Source organism: Ipomoea nil, unplaced genomic scaffold (assembly GCF_001879475.1).
Source record: "Ipomoea nil cultivar Tokyo-kokei standard unplaced genomic scaffold, Asagao_1.1 scaffold0482, whole genome shotgun sequence".
NCBI lineage: Eukaryota > Viridiplantae > Streptophyta > Magnoliopsida > Solanales > Convolvulaceae > Ipomoea > Ipomoea nil.
The window spans coordinates 2,432,178-2,449,035 of record NW_017616910.1 but is presented as its reverse complement, the minus strand read 5'-3'; the positions used below and the strand labels follow the sequence as shown (position 1 = coordinate 2,449,035).

At 30.7% G+C, this 16,858-nt stretch overlaps 2 protein-coding genes across 3 annotated transcripts; both read left to right on the top strand.

Annotated features, from left to right (window-relative positions):
• Positions 1-38: 38 nt before the first annotated feature.
• On the top strand, positions 39-2,738 carry LOC109173786. 2 transcript variants are annotated; one of them, XM_019323088.1, is made up of 4 exons: positions 39-442; positions 1,235-1,426; positions 1,512-1,918; positions 1,991-2,738. In XM_019323088.1, the coding sequence occupies exons 3-4, from the start codon at positions 1,514-1,516 to the stop codon at positions 2,570-2,572; spliced, it is 987 nt and encodes a 328-aa protein (XP_019178633.1). In that variant the 5' UTR covers positions 39-442; positions 1,235-1,426; positions 1,512-1,513; the 3' UTR covers positions 2,573-2,738. The 2 variants fall into 2 exon arrangements, with proteins under 2 accessions (XP_019178633.1, XP_019178634.1); XM_019323089.1 differs by lacking the exon at positions 1,235-1,426 and having other exon boundaries at positions 40-442.
• LOC109173788 (mitochondrial import inner membrane translocase subunit TIM22-4-like) lies at positions 424-6,615 on the top strand. Its single transcript, XM_019323091.1, has 5 exons — positions 424-446; positions 4,656-4,856; positions 5,046-5,236; positions 5,585-5,657; positions 6,232-6,615. Exons 2-5 carry the CDS (start codon positions 4,691-4,693, stop codon positions 6,315-6,317), a joined length of 516 nt encoding a protein of 171 aa, XP_019178636.1. The 5' UTR covers positions 424-446; positions 4,656-4,690; the 3' UTR covers positions 6,318-6,615.
• The last annotated feature ends 10,243 nt before the right edge of the window (positions 6,616-16,858 follow it).

Sequence of the window (16,858 nt, the reverse complement as noted above, 5' to 3'; positions counted from 1 at the left end):
GCGTTTATATTTGGTTTGATATGAGGTTTCACTAGTGAGCCCAATTTATTTGGGCCTTTTCCATGCCTTTTGTGAGCCCAAGCCCAATCCAATCAATTGTTATATCATGGATCATGGACCTGTTATGGGCCATAGAGTTGTGGAGCTAAAATCGTAATTCCTAAATGTCTCTCAAAAAAAAAAAAAAAGATTCAAAATCCCTAAAATTCCCTAGTCGTGACAGCGATTACCGCCGGGAACGATCGGCGTTTCTTCTGATCCTGTCAACGTCACCGACTCTCCGTGCTCTCCACTCTCCGGTGGACCAATTCTCCCCTCGTTGTTTTGTCCTCGAGTCTCGACGGCGACTAGGGCCACTGGGCGTTGCCGCTTCAGCGCAGTGTTCTCGCCGACCAGAGCCGCTCAACGCCTCCACCGCTGACCAGCACAGTCTCCGCTTCCAGTACGTCGTTTATTTTTTTTCAATATATTCCGTACTTAAAATTCATTTTGGGTGTGTTTGGTTCATACATGAGAATCGGAATCATTATGGATATCAAATACTCCATACTTAATAATGGGAATGAAACTCTTATAAAATATGAGAATGAGTTCTTCCATTAATGAGATATTCCAAACCTATAGTAGTGTTTTAGAAACCAATCAACCAAACAATAACAATCAGTGCTAAACCTCCAACCAAACACACACCCTTTTAGAACATTGAATAGGTATTTCTAAAAAAATTTTATATTGAAAGTTATTTTTAAAAATATTATCATAAAATAATCATGTTAGTATATATATTAAAAATAACTATTCATATTGCATCATTGTCCCTACTACCACACCACTATTGTCACCAAGACTACAGCCACAACCATCACCACCATGATAACCACATTTTATTATTATTATTAATTATTATTATTATTATTATTATTATTAGAACTGATGAGATAGATACGATTGTCTCCGCAAATACGTATAAATAGTAGATCGGGCAGATGAACCCTCATATGGCCTGTTTGGGCTCGAGTTATGTGACCATGGGTCCGAGGGCTCCGGGCTTAATATAAGTGTATAAAATATGAGGATACACATGCCGGAAGCTCAGCATGTGCGACACGTGCTGCTTATGCACATGGTTAGGTCGGAGGCTTCGCTAATTCCACCATATGTACTAAGGTTCCTGACACCCTCATTCTTGTCACGATCAAGTTTGACTAAAGGGAATGCGGTTTTGTTTTCTAAGTGGGGAAGGTCGGATGATTCGTCCCGACCAAAGATAGTCGGAGTGACCACCGAAGGATCTTCCCGTCCCCCAAGGAATATGTTGCAGCTAACCTCGAAGAGCCACAGTACGATCGGGACGTGAAGTACGTCCATGCGACGAGGACAGTCACCGTCGCGACTCTTTCATCGACCGACGTGCCTGTCACCGGAGGTCTTTTTACACGCTCAATCTCTAAGTAGGTAGGATCGGTTAAAAATTCTTAAATGGATGTCTGACGTTTTGTTCAATTTTGCAGAGATGGGTCTCGACGAGCCATTCGAGGATGCTACCCCTCGGGCTACCCGGCCCAAAGTGAAATTGGGCGGGAAGAAGGTAACTTCAACTAGCGCTACGACCTCCGTGCCTTTCGAGTTACCGTTGGCCCACGTCGTGCAACCAAGCGCGGTGGTTGATCTGAATCTTGCCCGAGCCCCAACTAAGAGGGGCAAGGATAAAGCCCTTGAGGGTAATGACGACAGCCGGCCCAAGAAGCAGAAAATCTTGAGTTCCCCTAACCACACGCCGATCGTGGATGCCCTCCTGTCTGGGCTGGAACCAGCATCTCTGCTCGAGAGGATTTGTGCTGCACTGCCTGCTCCCGAGGACACCTCCGGATGGTTGACCAACCAGGTCGGAGAACAGGGTGCCCGGGATCTCATCCAGGTATACAACACTCCAACTTATTTTATTCACTCAACTTCATAGAGTATCCTACTAACATCCGCCCTTTTGCAGCTGTGCAGGACCCTGGCTAGCTTGTTTTGCCGGGCCAAGGATGTTGAGAAAGCCCGCCAGAGGGACTCGGAGGTCATGATAAGTGCGATTGATCGGAGAGATTCCATGATCAATGATTTGAAAGGCAAGGTTGCTGAGCTCGAGAATAAAGTAGTTGAGTTTGACAGGAAGGTAGTTGAACTCGAGGGGAAGAGCGAGACGGATGTGGTCGACTATAAGGCCTCATCGACCTTCTTAAATGACGCGGTTGCAGCCCCTGGTCTTCTAACTACACGTATATTCGGGGAGCGGGATCTCGCCGAGCCATTCTTCAGGTCACTCGTCAGCACCCATATCGGAAAAGAAATGGTAAGGGCGTACGGGAAGTGGGCTTTTGTGTGTGGGAAGCGCAAGATGCACAATGATGTGACTGAAGTCCTCACGCAGGCCTTAGATGATAATGATTTGGCCACCATCCTCGGTGTTCTTCCTAACAAGGTGGCCGACCCCGATCCTGCGCCCTACACTGAGCCAACGACTGTCGCACTTGCCTCGGAGCTCCTAGAAATTGAAATGGAGAAGAATCCTCCACGCGAGGAGTAATGTGTTTGTGATTGGGAGCCTGACCCCGCTTATGTTGGGTAAATTCGCAGAACATTGACTCCGTGAGCTCAACCACGTTTGTGTCGCCGGGCTTTAAAACTTATTTTTTCTGTTTTAGGCCTTTTAATTTATTGTCTTTTTGACTAATTTCGAATGCTTATTCGCATTTTCGTTTTAATTACGAACACGTGTTTTCGCCCTCCAAGTTCGGGGTTCGCTAACCCCCGACCTGAAGGCTAAGTCGTTTCCATGGTTAGGAAGACTTTGTTTGTTCTTCGTTTCACCATCAAAAGGCCTCAATCTTAGCCTCCGGTTAAGAGACCATCTTACTTCGACACGGTGTCAAACGTCGAGCCCTATTATGGGTCAGTCTGATTACGATCTAGGACCCAGCTTGCACTGATCAGTGAATCAGGTCACACACCGATCTAGGGATCGGATTTAGTGTGGTCTAAGGACCACCCTGCACCGACGCGTGAGGCCGGACAACACTTTGACCTAGAGATCGGGTTGACTGAGGTCTAGTGACCATTATGTACTGATGCACTGAGGTCAGATTGCACACCGATCTGGATATCAAATCGGTTGTGGTCTAGTGACTAACTAACCATTATATATCGACGCATGAGGTCGGGTTTCACCCTGATCTAAAGATTGAGTTTATCGCGGTTTCGAGAACAAAAGTGATTCACCATACGAGCTTTATTCGCACGAGCCGTAGGCATGACGACCTGATCTGGTATCCTTCCGATTAATTTTAGGCGTGATACAAAGATCTGAACAATACAACGTACACTCAAAACAATTAATCCAAAATAAGATTACAACACTGATTGATTTTGGGTTTGCAAGCCTTACAATCATTGCCCGATCAATCTCTAAGGTGATCATTTCAAATACAAACAAAAATTACAACATTAGTTGATCGAGAGTACACAACTATAAACTATTGCCTGACCAACTTTTTTACAACCACTTCAAACAAAATAGCTCTATATGGTGGAAGAGTACTAGGTGTTCGGAATTCTATATTTGATCTACTGGCTTCCCAGTCGTTGTCTTTAATTTGTATGCTCTCATCGAATCACCGTTGTAATCACGTATGGGCCTTCCCAGTTTTGTGCTAGCTTTCCTCCATCTAGCAGTCGATTCCCTTTTCACCTTCTCAAAACGTAGTCCCCGACCTAGAAGTATCGAGGTCCGAGCGTCATGGTAGGACCTCGCCTTTTTATGGTATTCCGCGTGTATTAAGATTCATGATGCCTTCGTTCTTGTTGCGATCGAGTTTGACAATACGATTCCGTTTTTTAAGTGGGGAATGTCGGGTGATTCGTCCTAACTTAAGATTGTCGGAGTGACCGCCGAAGGCAGGAAGGCAGGAAACTTCTGTCGCTAACTAAACCATTTTGCTCGGTTCTTTATACCTGGTTAGGTAGGTTATCTCTATGGTCGGTAAATGCTCAATAATAATTCCTCTTAATAGCCCATCCAGGTACTGAGCAAAACAATAATATGTTTATTTTGAGGAAAATGAACCAAGCAGATTTAATGATTTCTTAACTTTCAGTCAAGTAGACAATTAGTCAAACACCAAAAGATTTAAATATTTTCTTAAAAAATAAGTCATTTTCTGAAAATCATTTTCCCAAGAATACTTTTCAAATTTTCAAACGAAATAATAATTAATACTCCATCTGTCTCATCCTATGTATCCTACTTACTATTCATTGGTCAATCCTACCCATAAATATATAAATTTTTTATACTAATAATAAACTTAATATTATGAAAAATTATATTAAAAATGACTTAAGTAAGTCTTGTTAACCAAATCATACGCATAAAATAGGGGAGGGAGTAATAATTTGTCCAGTTTGATGGGCTTCTAATAAAATAACATATTTGGGCAAGACGGAGCGTGACGCACGATCGAGGGGCGTCGCGGTTCGGCTAAATGCTTGCTTCTTGACCGCAGTTTGCCTTCTCCTAAAGTTTTCCTTTTCTTTTTGTATACGAGAGCTTCTTACATGATGCAGAACTCTTCAGCATTGGCAGCTAAGCTATCGTCACTTTTACTCCGAAGAATTTCACCTTTGAATCGAAACTGTTTCTGCCGCCATGAGTTCCGACCCTGAAAATGATCCCCAAAACGCGTCGTCCTCGAGCTCCCAAGAAGCCGATAAGCCACCGATCGAACCCATTCGCCTCCCAACAGTCGAGGAAATTCGTGGGCAGGACATTTGGAACAACTGCGCCGTTCGCAGCGTCTCCAGCGGCGTCATGGGTATGTTCTCACGTCTCTAATCTCTGAAAATTTCTCAATGATTACCCCTACAAATCATCGTATATAGCATTTCCCAATGTAGCTGTCCAGTGTCCAGTTTGGCGATTGTGTGTTTTGAATGCTTAATAATGTATGGATTTTTATAATGATGTTTGCAAAGGAGTAATTCTGGGAGTTGTGTGTTTGTAGGAGGGGGACTAGGATTGTTCATGGGTCTGTTCTTAGGTGCACTGGACAATCCTATAATGCAAGATGAAATGACTGCCAGGCAACAAATTGTGTTCCAAGCAAAGCAGATGGGTCGGAGGAGTTGGAGTTCCTGCAAGACCTTTGCGGTTATGGGTTTCATTTTCTCAGCTGCTGAATGTGTTATTGAGAAGGTGAATGAAGTGTTAATAAAAAAAAAATTTTACTTTAAGGTTTTGTTCATCTGTTTTATTGTAATTATAGAGAACTGGCAAAACAAATGATGAGTAAATGGGATATTGAGTCTTATGTTTTGTTACTTTAAGGTTCTGTTCACATGTTTTGTTGTAATTATAGGGAACTGGCAAAACAAATGATGAGTAAATGGGATATTGAGTCTTATGAATTGTGTGGTTTCATCGGCTAGTTAAATTCTGTTATTTGCTGTTCCTTATTGCCTTATTGGAAAGTTCTTTTGGTGGTATGGTGATAACTTTGTAATGAAACTTATGAGATATTGATCTCGGGTGGTTTCTTTGTAGGCACGGGCGAAGCATGATATTACAAACACAGCAGTTGCTGGATGTGTAACGGGAGGCACATTATCAGCCAGAGGTAAATTATTGATTTGATCACGAGAAGTATAATAGAACAATCCCTATAGCTTTCCAAGTATCCAGTTTTCGAATGTATGTTGTGTTTCTAATGCTCTAAGTTCTCCTAGCGCGTGTGGATTCTAATTTGGTTGTGTCTTTGAATCATTGCCTTAAATGTTTCACGGATCTGCTACCCTAATGTTGAGCCTTTCTACACATTGCATAACATTGACAGAGCATTTGGTTGAACTAATAGTGAATAGTACAAAAATAACATCTTGTCATTGCTGTTCTTGAAATACATATCTGTTGGGAGAGTAGATGCCTAGTGGTCGAAATTAATTGCAGTTTTTGAGTAATTGAACTTGAAGTCAGCTCGTATAGTTTTTTTTTTCTTCTAATCACGAACTTCATGTCATGAGGATTGCATCAGTCTATCATGACAAAATTACTATCTCATGCCGAATACTACATCTTTGCCTTGAGATGAAATTTGCAAACAACTTTTATTTCTTTGTTCGTTTATTTGGGCTGTCTTAGCTACACTTGGCACTCTCCATTTCTGCTAATTCCCAAAAGACGCATTGTTTCAGGAGGTCCAAAGGCCGCGTGTGCTGGTTGTGCTGGTTTTGCTGCATTCTCAGTCGTGATAGAGAAGTTCTTAGAAAGGTACCATTAACAAGTAGCAGATTCATATGAGGACACAGAGAGTTGTAGCCAAGCAAGATATCGTGACTAGCATCATTCTTTTTTGCCCCCAACATGATCGTTGATTAATTTTTCTCTCCTTAGAAGAGGGACCTCGTTGAAAGTGTTATGTACCTTAAAGATCTCGTTTTGACTCTACCATTAGTACAACTTCTCCCTGGCCTGGGGAAAGTTGAGGTGATCACATAAAGCTTTGATATCTTTACAAACATTCATTAGGTATTACAACAAAGTTGTATTTTTCAGGGGAAGGAAGGACTCATTTCCCATTTCTTTACTCTTCTGCTGCAGTTGTTCCCATGAATATCTTCTTAGCTTGTAATCTACTAGCTATTTTATTTTCTGAGGGTACGAGTGTCTGCTTAGATTGCTATGTCTAAACCGTAAATGCTAGACAAGCAGTAAAAAGTGAATTACTAAATCAAATAAAATAAAAAAATTCAGTCATAAACTCTAAAATCAAAACAATGCACTTTTGCATTTTTGCAAGTGCAATCTTTTAATATTAAATATGCAAAATGTTAATACTAAATATGCAAACGTGGAAAAGTATGAGAATGGTAGATTTTAGTGTTTAAATTTGCATATTAAAGTTAGTAATAATTATAAAAATGTCACTATATTTTTTTTTTTTTATAAAAAAAATTGATATGATTCGTCCGATTTCTCAAGATGTAAGGTTGAGAGGGGCAACTGCCACCATTGCCATTCCAACTATATTTGGTATAGCACTATTCATTTACATCATTTTGGTGTAAAATTTAATGTCTTCTTTAGAGAAAGGTTACACAAAAATTTATACTCAAATTATATTTTGATTCTTCCTTGAACCCTTTGGGCCAATTGGCTTAGCCCCTAAACTCCACAATTTATGTCATGGATCATGATCAACATCTATATCTATATATCTATATATCTATATATATATATATATAAAAGTAAAATCCTCCTTCTCAAATTTTCCCCCCAAAACTTAAGGGCATTTGTGTAATATTCAAATTTAATTAATTATATATACTTAAAAGGCAATTTAATAATATCAATATTATGAATTAATTAGGAATAAGATTAATTAAGAATATTAATATAATGTCTTGATTATGAATATCAATATAATGAATTGATTATGGCAATACCTTAAATAAATAAATACACTTTCCTTTTGAAAAATTTTACAATTTTATAATTCTTATATTTTTCACCTATAAATACAATGAGTTTATACCTAAAAAAATTATAAGTCTTCATTTTACATTGCATCACTCTTTTCCCTTGCAGGTGACTCTCTCATCACCGATTTATCAATGTAATATTAAATGTACAATTTCTCTTCTAGCTATTTCTATCTTTAATTTCTCCGGGTTAATGCCACTCTAGACCAGTTGTAGTTGCTCTGACTAAGCCAATGCAAAAAGGTATAATTTTTTTAGAAAAATATTTTTTTCGTCTTATTTTTGTCTGTAATTGATCTTCCATAGTTTTTAATTATTGTTTTGTTTTTGAAATTTTGTATTATATGTATTTTTTCGTATTATTGGTTTGTTTAAAACAATAATTTTGTAATATTGTTTATATATTTTAGTTCCAGGCATGGTTTTTGTTATTTGTGCGATGCAATGGTTACGGAGTCATTAGGGGATACTACCTGAGTTCACTGTTTTTTTTTTTTTTTTTTTGTCTATTTGTAGTTAAGAGAGAAGCGAAAGTTGTGGTCAACAAAGCCATCTGATGAAGGTGGTGGAAAGCGGTTCCTCTTCACTTGATGAAGATATTTCTTCTTATTCTGAGAAAGAATTGAAGGCCAGTAGATTAAAATATCTTTGTATGTGTATGCTTCAAAGCACCATTTAATGTTTTTTGCTTTTATTTGCCTAAACTATATTTCCTGTAATTAAATTCTTATAAAAATCAATGTTCTTATATTTTTTGTTTTTAGAGTATGGATTATTTGTTCCATTCAATATTTTTTTTTAAATATTGTGTGTTGTGTTTTAAGTACTGATTTGAGTATCTGATGGTGTTTTTTTATTGTTCTCTTTGTGTTATGGAGAGAGAATTTTATTTTTTATTAATAGAATAGATTATCATATCTTTGTATTATGGTAACATTTATTTAAAGTCTAATGAAATCAAAAATTTCTATACTGTTAATAAAAATAAAATTCTCCTGTGTAGTTTCCAGCCCAAACGTCTATTAATAATATGGTTATTTTCCTTAAAAAAAAAGAAAATGAAAAACAATCAGTAGTATCAAGAACTTTTAAGGAAGATTGTGCAAAAATAATAGAACCAAATTGAATATTACTATTTAATCGCTCAAATTTAATAATAATAAGCTTATTAAAATAATCTGTAATTTATCATATATATATATATATATATATATATATAAAGAGTAAAATCCTCCTATTTCATTTTTCCATTCAAATTTTTGTAGTCAATTAAGTAAATATTTTATTGGTCAAATCTATACTATTAATTTATTGATAAAATAATTAATAAAGCATAATTGGTAAGAAAATAATGTAATTTATAAGGAAATATTCTTTGCTAAGAAATTAAGGAATAATATAATGTTATTATGTAAACTATTATTATAAGGTAATAACCTAATACGGAGTAAGTAATAACTTAATTTATAAGGAATTAATTTACTTACCAAAGATTAATTTTTAATTTTAATTCCCTATTATGCTAAACGTTATTATGTTGTTATTATACTAAACATATAATATAATTTTTCAAGAATATTTTTACTATGTTGTTAAGAGCTGTGAAGATTGATAGTCTGGGTTGAGTCTAACAAAATTTTTACTGGACAGAAGAATGATTTTTATTTTTATTTTTTTCCATGGCTTTATTATAATAATAATAAAGGAAAAAGAAATTATTGAAGTCAAAATATCATTTGTATTTTCTTAATACTCCGTAATATATAATAAGTTTTAATTCAAATTCTATTCAAATTACGTTAGTATAATTTTAATTCAGTAATAAATTGCATCCATTTTTAAGTATATATATATATATATATATATATATATATATATATATATGATTTCTCATTTGTATTTTCGTATGGATGGAATAAAAAAGGAATGTTGAAATTTTAGGAAATAAAATATTAAAAGGAAAGTAATGAAAATTAGTATTGAGGAAATATTAAATATTTAATAATTTTATAATTAATTATTTATATAAACATTTGTTGACCTACTTGCATATAGAGGGCAAATTTTTTATTTTTCCTTTTGTATTTCAGTATACATGCAAGAAAAAAGGTTAGGAAGACAATTTTGAAGGAAAAATGATATTTAAAATCTTAGAAATTAATTTTGAAAGAAAAATGAATGAAAATCTATATTGAGGTAATATTTAAAATTTAATAATTTTATAATTAATTATACAGTTAATTACCAAAATGGTCCCTTGACTATAATAAAATTACCAATTTTGTCCTCGACTATATACATAGTGTATATATAAATTGCACGAAAATTATAAAACTAATCAAATGTTAATGTTAAAAATTATAATAAGAATTTTAAAATTAGAATTATAAATTAGGTATTAGGGTAATAATTAATCTATATATATCATATTATTATTATTGTTATTATTATTATTAGTATTAGTATTATTATTATTAATAATAATAATATTATTATTATTATTATTATTATAAAAACAAAATCATCGCATTTCATTTTCCTGCCCAAACTTTTGTAGTAAAGCTTATTTGGTAAGTAAATGTCAAATGCAAATTAAATAAAATCTATTAATTGATAATATTGCATAATTTGTAATATTATGTATGGTTTTATAATCTATAATCTATATATCTATATATCTATATATATCTATATCTATATATATATATATATATATATATATATATATATATATATATATATATATATATATATATATATATATATATATATATATATATAAAAGTAAAATCATCCTATAGCTTTTTCCCACCCAAAGTCTCAAACTCATTTTATTGATCAAATTAATAATAAATCTTATTGATCAAATTAATAATAAATCTTATTTGGTAAGTAAATGTTTAATGAAAATTAAGTAAATTGTATTAATTGATAATATTACATAATTATGGTATCTCCATATTTCCGATCAAATTAAAACACAATTACCTTAATTAACACAATTAACTCCAAATATTATACAATATTTACACCGAATATTATTATACAATATAAGTATACAATTTCATACCTTAATTATCCTATGTACACCGTATATTATACAATATATATATATATATATATATATATATATATATATATATATATATATATATATTATTCTACCATAATAATGTAATAACATATCAATTTGCTATTTAAACAGATCATTCTGCAAAACTTAAAGTTGTAAGCTTTCAATATATTTCTGCCTCTATACTCTTCTATTTACACTGAGCAACAATGGCTTCAACGCACAGCGACATTGTTGGTCGTGAACCCTATAATCTTAATATTTTGTATTTCAAAACTTTTAGTTTATGCATGCATATGGTTTTTTACAACATTTGTTTTTACCCTACAAATTCAGAAAACTTTTCTGCATATGCATATTCCTCAAAGGTTTGTTCAAAAGTGGCTGAAGAAATTTAAAGAAGGGGAGTTTATCGAATTAATATATTTTTTGTGATTTATAATCTGTATAGAAATAAAACTAATACTCACATGTATATGGTGCAGTTATGATAGAACTACTGTGGGGGTATTGAAGGATCCAGATTTCCCTACACATACTTATGATAAAGAAGATTATGATTTATTTGAAGAGGTTATTTATTACTCACTTATATTGTTTTGCTTTTTGTATAACTTTATTGAGGTATTTGATATTTTTTTTTACCTTTCACCACTCTCTGGATGGACAGGTGCCTCAACGTCTTATTGAAAATTTGGAGTCTAACGATGAATGTGATTCAAATAATGAGGGATATGTAAAGAGCTCTAAAGGTTGAAAATCTAAGTAGAAATAGTTATTCAAAGATTGAACATCAGTTATAATTCTATATATTTGTTTCTACTAAAATAGTCATTTCTTATATTCATCGTTGTTATGTAATAGGCATTTATCACTTCTCAATAAGAATGTGGTTCCGATTTTGTCACAATAATTCATAATATTTATCTTCAGTATAATTTAACAATTTAATCATTTTTAAATTATATAATTTCTAATTATATATATATATATATATATATATATATATATATATATATAATTTAATAAAGCTTATTTTGTCTATTGAATAAAAAAATTCATAATAATTAATGCTTATTTAATATTTCCCACTTTAATTTTCACAGACGTAATTGCTTTGAAAAAAAAAATACATAAATACGTAATATAATATAATATAATATAATAAAAATGCAATTAATATTCCTGACAGATAACCAGCTAGAAAGAAGTACGTCCAGTATGCATACACCTGTTTATATATGGCTTTAAATTATAAGCCTTGACATCATATTATTTTTTTGCATCCTTTATATGCTACGATTGAATAACGAATTATTTAAATATAGTAATATTATTTCAACATGGTAATCTATCTATACTATAATTAAAAATAAAATCATATTTATTTGATTTTCCGCCCAAACAGTAGTAAATAGTAAAAGTAAATAAAAAAAAATGGAATGGAATTTTTTTTTTTAAAGGAACAAAAATATTTCACAAGAATATTCTACATCATCAATTAAAAATAGAGTTGAAATTAGGTAAATTGAAAAAAGAAATGAATACATACATACATATATAAACAAAGTCCTCATATTTCATTTTCCCGCCCAAACTTTTGTAGCAAAACTTATTTGGTAAGCAAATGTAAAATGGAAATTAATTAAAATTTATTATATTAATTGATAATATTACATAATTACACCTTTCCTTTTTGAAAAATTATACAAGTTTATAATTCTCATATTTTTCTACTTATAAATACAATGGATTGGTGAGTTTGGAAAATCATAATTTTTCCTTTTGCACTGTTTTCCTCTTCTTCATGTTCTCTTTGTGGAATCATATCTCGGTGTTGCAATCATGAAAGCGTAAGTTTTTTTTTTTTTAACAGTTTTCAAGATTATTATTATTATTATTATTATTATTATTATTATTATTATTATTATTATTATTATTAAAGGAATTCCCAAAAATAGGAAAAAAAAACCTTAATTCACAAAAAATTGAAAAGGAAACGAAATTCCCTCATTAATTAATACTAACAATAATCCGTAAAGAAAAGTTTGTAGTAAAATAGGAAAATAAAAAAGGATCATTAATTCACTAAAAATGAAAATATAAACGAAATTTAATAATTATTACTAATAATAATTAGTAAAATATAAAAATTAAAAAAAAAGGAGTCTTAATTCAATGAAATGGAAAAAAAAGAAACAGAAGGTTGTGAAAAAAAGGGGTCATAATAAGGATAACCAATGTTGAAAAAATTGCTAGCGCCCTCTAGGATCCTGGGGACCGCCTAGGCGCGTTTTTTGCAACAGTGAGGATAACAATAAAAAAAGAAGAAAATCCTATCAAAATTAGAAAAATAAAAAAAGATTCTTAATTCACTAGAAACGAAATTCACTGATTAATTAATACTATGAATAATCAGTAAAAAAGTTAGCAGTAAAATAGGAAAATAAGAAAGGATCATTAATTCACTAAAAATGAAAAAAGAAACGAAATTCACTGATTAATACTAATAATAATCAGTAAAATTGGAAAATAAAAAAAGAATTTTTAATTCAATGAAAATGAAAAAAGGAAACGAAAGGTTGTTAAAAAAAGGGTCATAATAAGGATGACATTACACACCAAAAAAAAAAAAAAAAAAAAAAATCTTACCAAAAAATTTGAAAAATAAAAAAAAAATCCTTAATTTACGAAAATAGAAAAGAAAATGAAATTCATTGATTAATTAATACTAATAATAATCAGTAAAATTAAAAGTTAGTAGTAAAAAAGAAAAATAAAAAAGGATCCTTAATTTACTAAAAATGGAAAAAGAAACGAAATTCACTGATTAATACTAATAATAATCAGTTAAATAGGAAAATAAAAGGATTATCAATTTATACTATTATTAAAAACAAAATCTTCCTTCCTTACTTTCCCGCCCAAACAATCGAAAAAGAAAAAAAAATCAATAGCAATACTATAATTAAAAATAAAATTCTATTTACTTGATTTCCCACCCAAACAATAGTAAATAATACAGGTAAAATAAAGAAAAGGGTAGGAATAAAAAAAAATATTTCACAATAATATTATACATCATCAATTAAAAATGGAATGAAAATTAGATAATTTAGAAAACGAAATGAATATTAATAATTGACAAAAAATTAAAGATAGAAAAGGAACAAAACTTAGGTTAATGGAAAAAGGAAATGAATATTAATAATTATCTGAAAATAAAAAATGATCCATAATTAACTAAAATAGAAAAGAAAATGGTCAGATCATTGCATTTTAATTTTTTACAATAATATTACACATTATAATACATCAAATCACAATAAATGTCATAAATCTTTCACAATTTTAAACAATAAAATGGAAATATGTCAATAATAATATTCTACATAATCAAGTAAATGTAAATTAAAAATGAAAAGGAAATATTTTAATAATAATATTCTACATCATTAATAGTAAAGACATATTTTAAACAATAGTAAAGGTAAATTAAAAATGCAACAAAAATTAAAAATGAAACGGAAATATTTCAATAATAATATTCTACATCATCAATTAAAAATGAAACGAATATTGGGTAAAATTATCACTGTATCTGATATTTTAATTGGCTAATTGACTAATTGACTAAAAATAAAAAAGAAATAATTGGCTGAAAATGAATATGATATTACTAATTGACTGAAAATATAAAAGGAAATAAATATTAATAGTTGACTGCAAATAAAAAAAATTCATAATTGACTAATATGAAAAAAAAAAATGGTTAGATCATTGCATTTCAATTAAAATTGGAAGGGAAACTAAAATTGAACGGAAATATTTCAATAATAATATTCTACATCGTAAATAGTAAATGCATATTTTAAACAATAGTAAAGGCAAATTGAAAATAGAACATAAATATTTTAATAATAATATTATACATCATCAATTAAAAATGGAACAGAAATTAGGTAAAAATATCACTATATGATTATATGAATATATGATATTCTAATTGAGTAAAAAAAAAGTATAATTGGTTGAAAATGAATCTGATATTACTAATTCACTTAAAATATAAAAGGATCGCTAATTGACTAATATTTTATCATTATATATTTTCACCCGAGTCACCCATCCTAATCGATTGAAGGTGTTAGCTCTAGACGATGATGGACAAGATTGTGTTGCTACTACCAATATCGTCTACAAAGAGGTTTCAATAATGTGTAAATAAAATCGTTGATATTATGTTTTTTTAAATGACAAAATTGCTATATATATATATATATATATATATATATATATATATATATATATATATATATATATATATATATATATATATATATATATATATATATAGACAAAAAAAAATATTTTCCATACAAATGAATTCATATAACCGAGTTGCTAGAGAACGAGCACATTTGCCTAATTTATATAAAAAAAATATTAAACAATGATAAATAAAATTTCCAAAGTTACAGCATCGCATGTGTACAGCTACACATTAGCTATTAATTTGATTATATTTGCACAAATTCAAGCAATGATAACATCAAAATATATAAATGATCCAAACCATATCTTTAATTGCACTATATAATATTTGATGTTCTAATTTAAATAATTATATATCGATTAATATATTCTTAATATATTACAACAAATTCATTCCGTGCATCGCACGGGTGCAAATACTAGTAGTATTATAAACCCTGAATTGAATCAAGTACAGAATTTGATAAGTGTTTTTATGTCCATGCTTTCACCACTTATATAGACACTAGTTTTTTACGCGCGATAGGGACAATGCCCAATATTTTTTTTAAATAAGTACTTTAAAGTATATCAATGCAAGATTATATTGGAATTGTTTATGCATAGATAATTGAATGTTAAATTTGCGTATTTAAATAGGCAATTCTTTTCTTCTTCTCCCAAATACTGCCCACTGAACCATTGAATTAAGCCATTGCGGGCTTAAATAGGCAATTCTAAGTTTACAAATGCAAGATAATATAATCAAGATTGATTATAATTGTCAATAAAATAATTGTATAGGTATGGTTGAAACCAAATACGGGACATAAGGGAGAGCAAATGAAAATTATGGCATAAAACATTAAAGATAAAATTCATCTTTGATCCCCGAGTTATACCCAAGTTCCGACTTAGTCCCTGAGTTATGACTGTATCATTTTTTTAGTCCCTCAGTTACGAACGAAGTGGCGTATTTGGTCCCCGACCGTTAAAATTGACAGAAAAATTTAGTGAATAAGATCCTAAATAAGCGCTGCCAAACAGAGCCAATGTAGTGAATATAATCAATTGATGAATTTGAATGTAAAGAATTTTTACATTGGAGAAAAATAAAGACAATATAACTAATGAAATTATTTATCTTAATTAATTTATTGATACTGAATAATTTTTTTTAATAAAGACATTGTAGGGACAATGTAGCGAATATAATCAATTGATGAATTTGAATTTTGAATGTAAATAATTTTTATATTGGAGAAAAATAAAGACAATATAACTAATGAAATTATTTCTCTTATTTAATTTATTGATAATGAATAATTTTTTTTTGAATAAAGACATTGTAGACACATAATTCTAAAGTAAAGAAATGCATATGTATTATTTTTTGTTGTAGCTACTAAATTATTATTTTTAATTTAATAAGAGTAAAATAGAGTACTAATTATGCCAACTTTGATTGGGATGTGGTTCGAACCTAAGACTTTTCTTATCTTATTGAAATCAATGAGTAAGTTAACGGTGAACTAATGAAAATTAACGGAAAAGATAATATTTAACGGAAAAGTTAACGGATAATCATATTCATTAAGGATAAATTAGGAAATTTAAAGGAAAAATTAAAATCTGATCAATCTGAGCCATTCATTTGATTAAAAAATTTGACCGCCATTTTTTCTACCCATTATAGGCCTAACTCTCTTGGGCTCTTATTAGTATATATATATATATATAGTAGATTATTAGTATAGTAGATATTTTGAGTGAAAGATAATTTGGTATTATTCAAAATGTGCCTTAATTCATTTGTTTATATCCTTAGGTGTATAAATAGTTGAATTAAAGACAATTGTATGCCTTTCAGGGCATTTTGAATAATATCGAGTCAATGGGAGCCAAGATGAAGCTAAGGAGGTGGCAATTATGGTTTATATTATTGGCTAGTTACCACACGTGCATTATTATGGTTTATATTATTGGCTAGTTACCACACGTGCTTTGTACGAA

Bases quoted from the DNA above. Each gene is read 5' to 3' on its own strand.
- LOC109173786 (XM_019323088.1), top strand. From the start codon at position 1,514: ATGGGTCTCGACGAGCCATTCGAGGATGCTACCCCTCGGGCTACCCGG. The intron at 1,919-1,990 runs GTATACAACACT...GCCCTTTTGCAG, and splicing joins GTGCCCGGGATCTCATCCAG to CTGTGCAGGACCCTGGCTAG.
- LOC109173788 (XM_019323091.1), top strand. From the start codon at position 4,691: ATGAGTTCCGACCCTGAAAATGATCCCCAAAACGCGTCGTCCTCGAGC. The intron at 4,857-5,045 runs GTATGTTCTCAC...GTGTGTTTGTAG, and splicing joins CGTCTCCAGCGGCGTCATGG to GAGGGGGACTAGGATTGTTC. The intron at 5,658-6,231 runs GTAAATTATTGA...GCATTGTTTCAG, and splicing joins AGGCACATTATCAGCCAGAG to GAGGTCCAAAGGCCGCGTGT.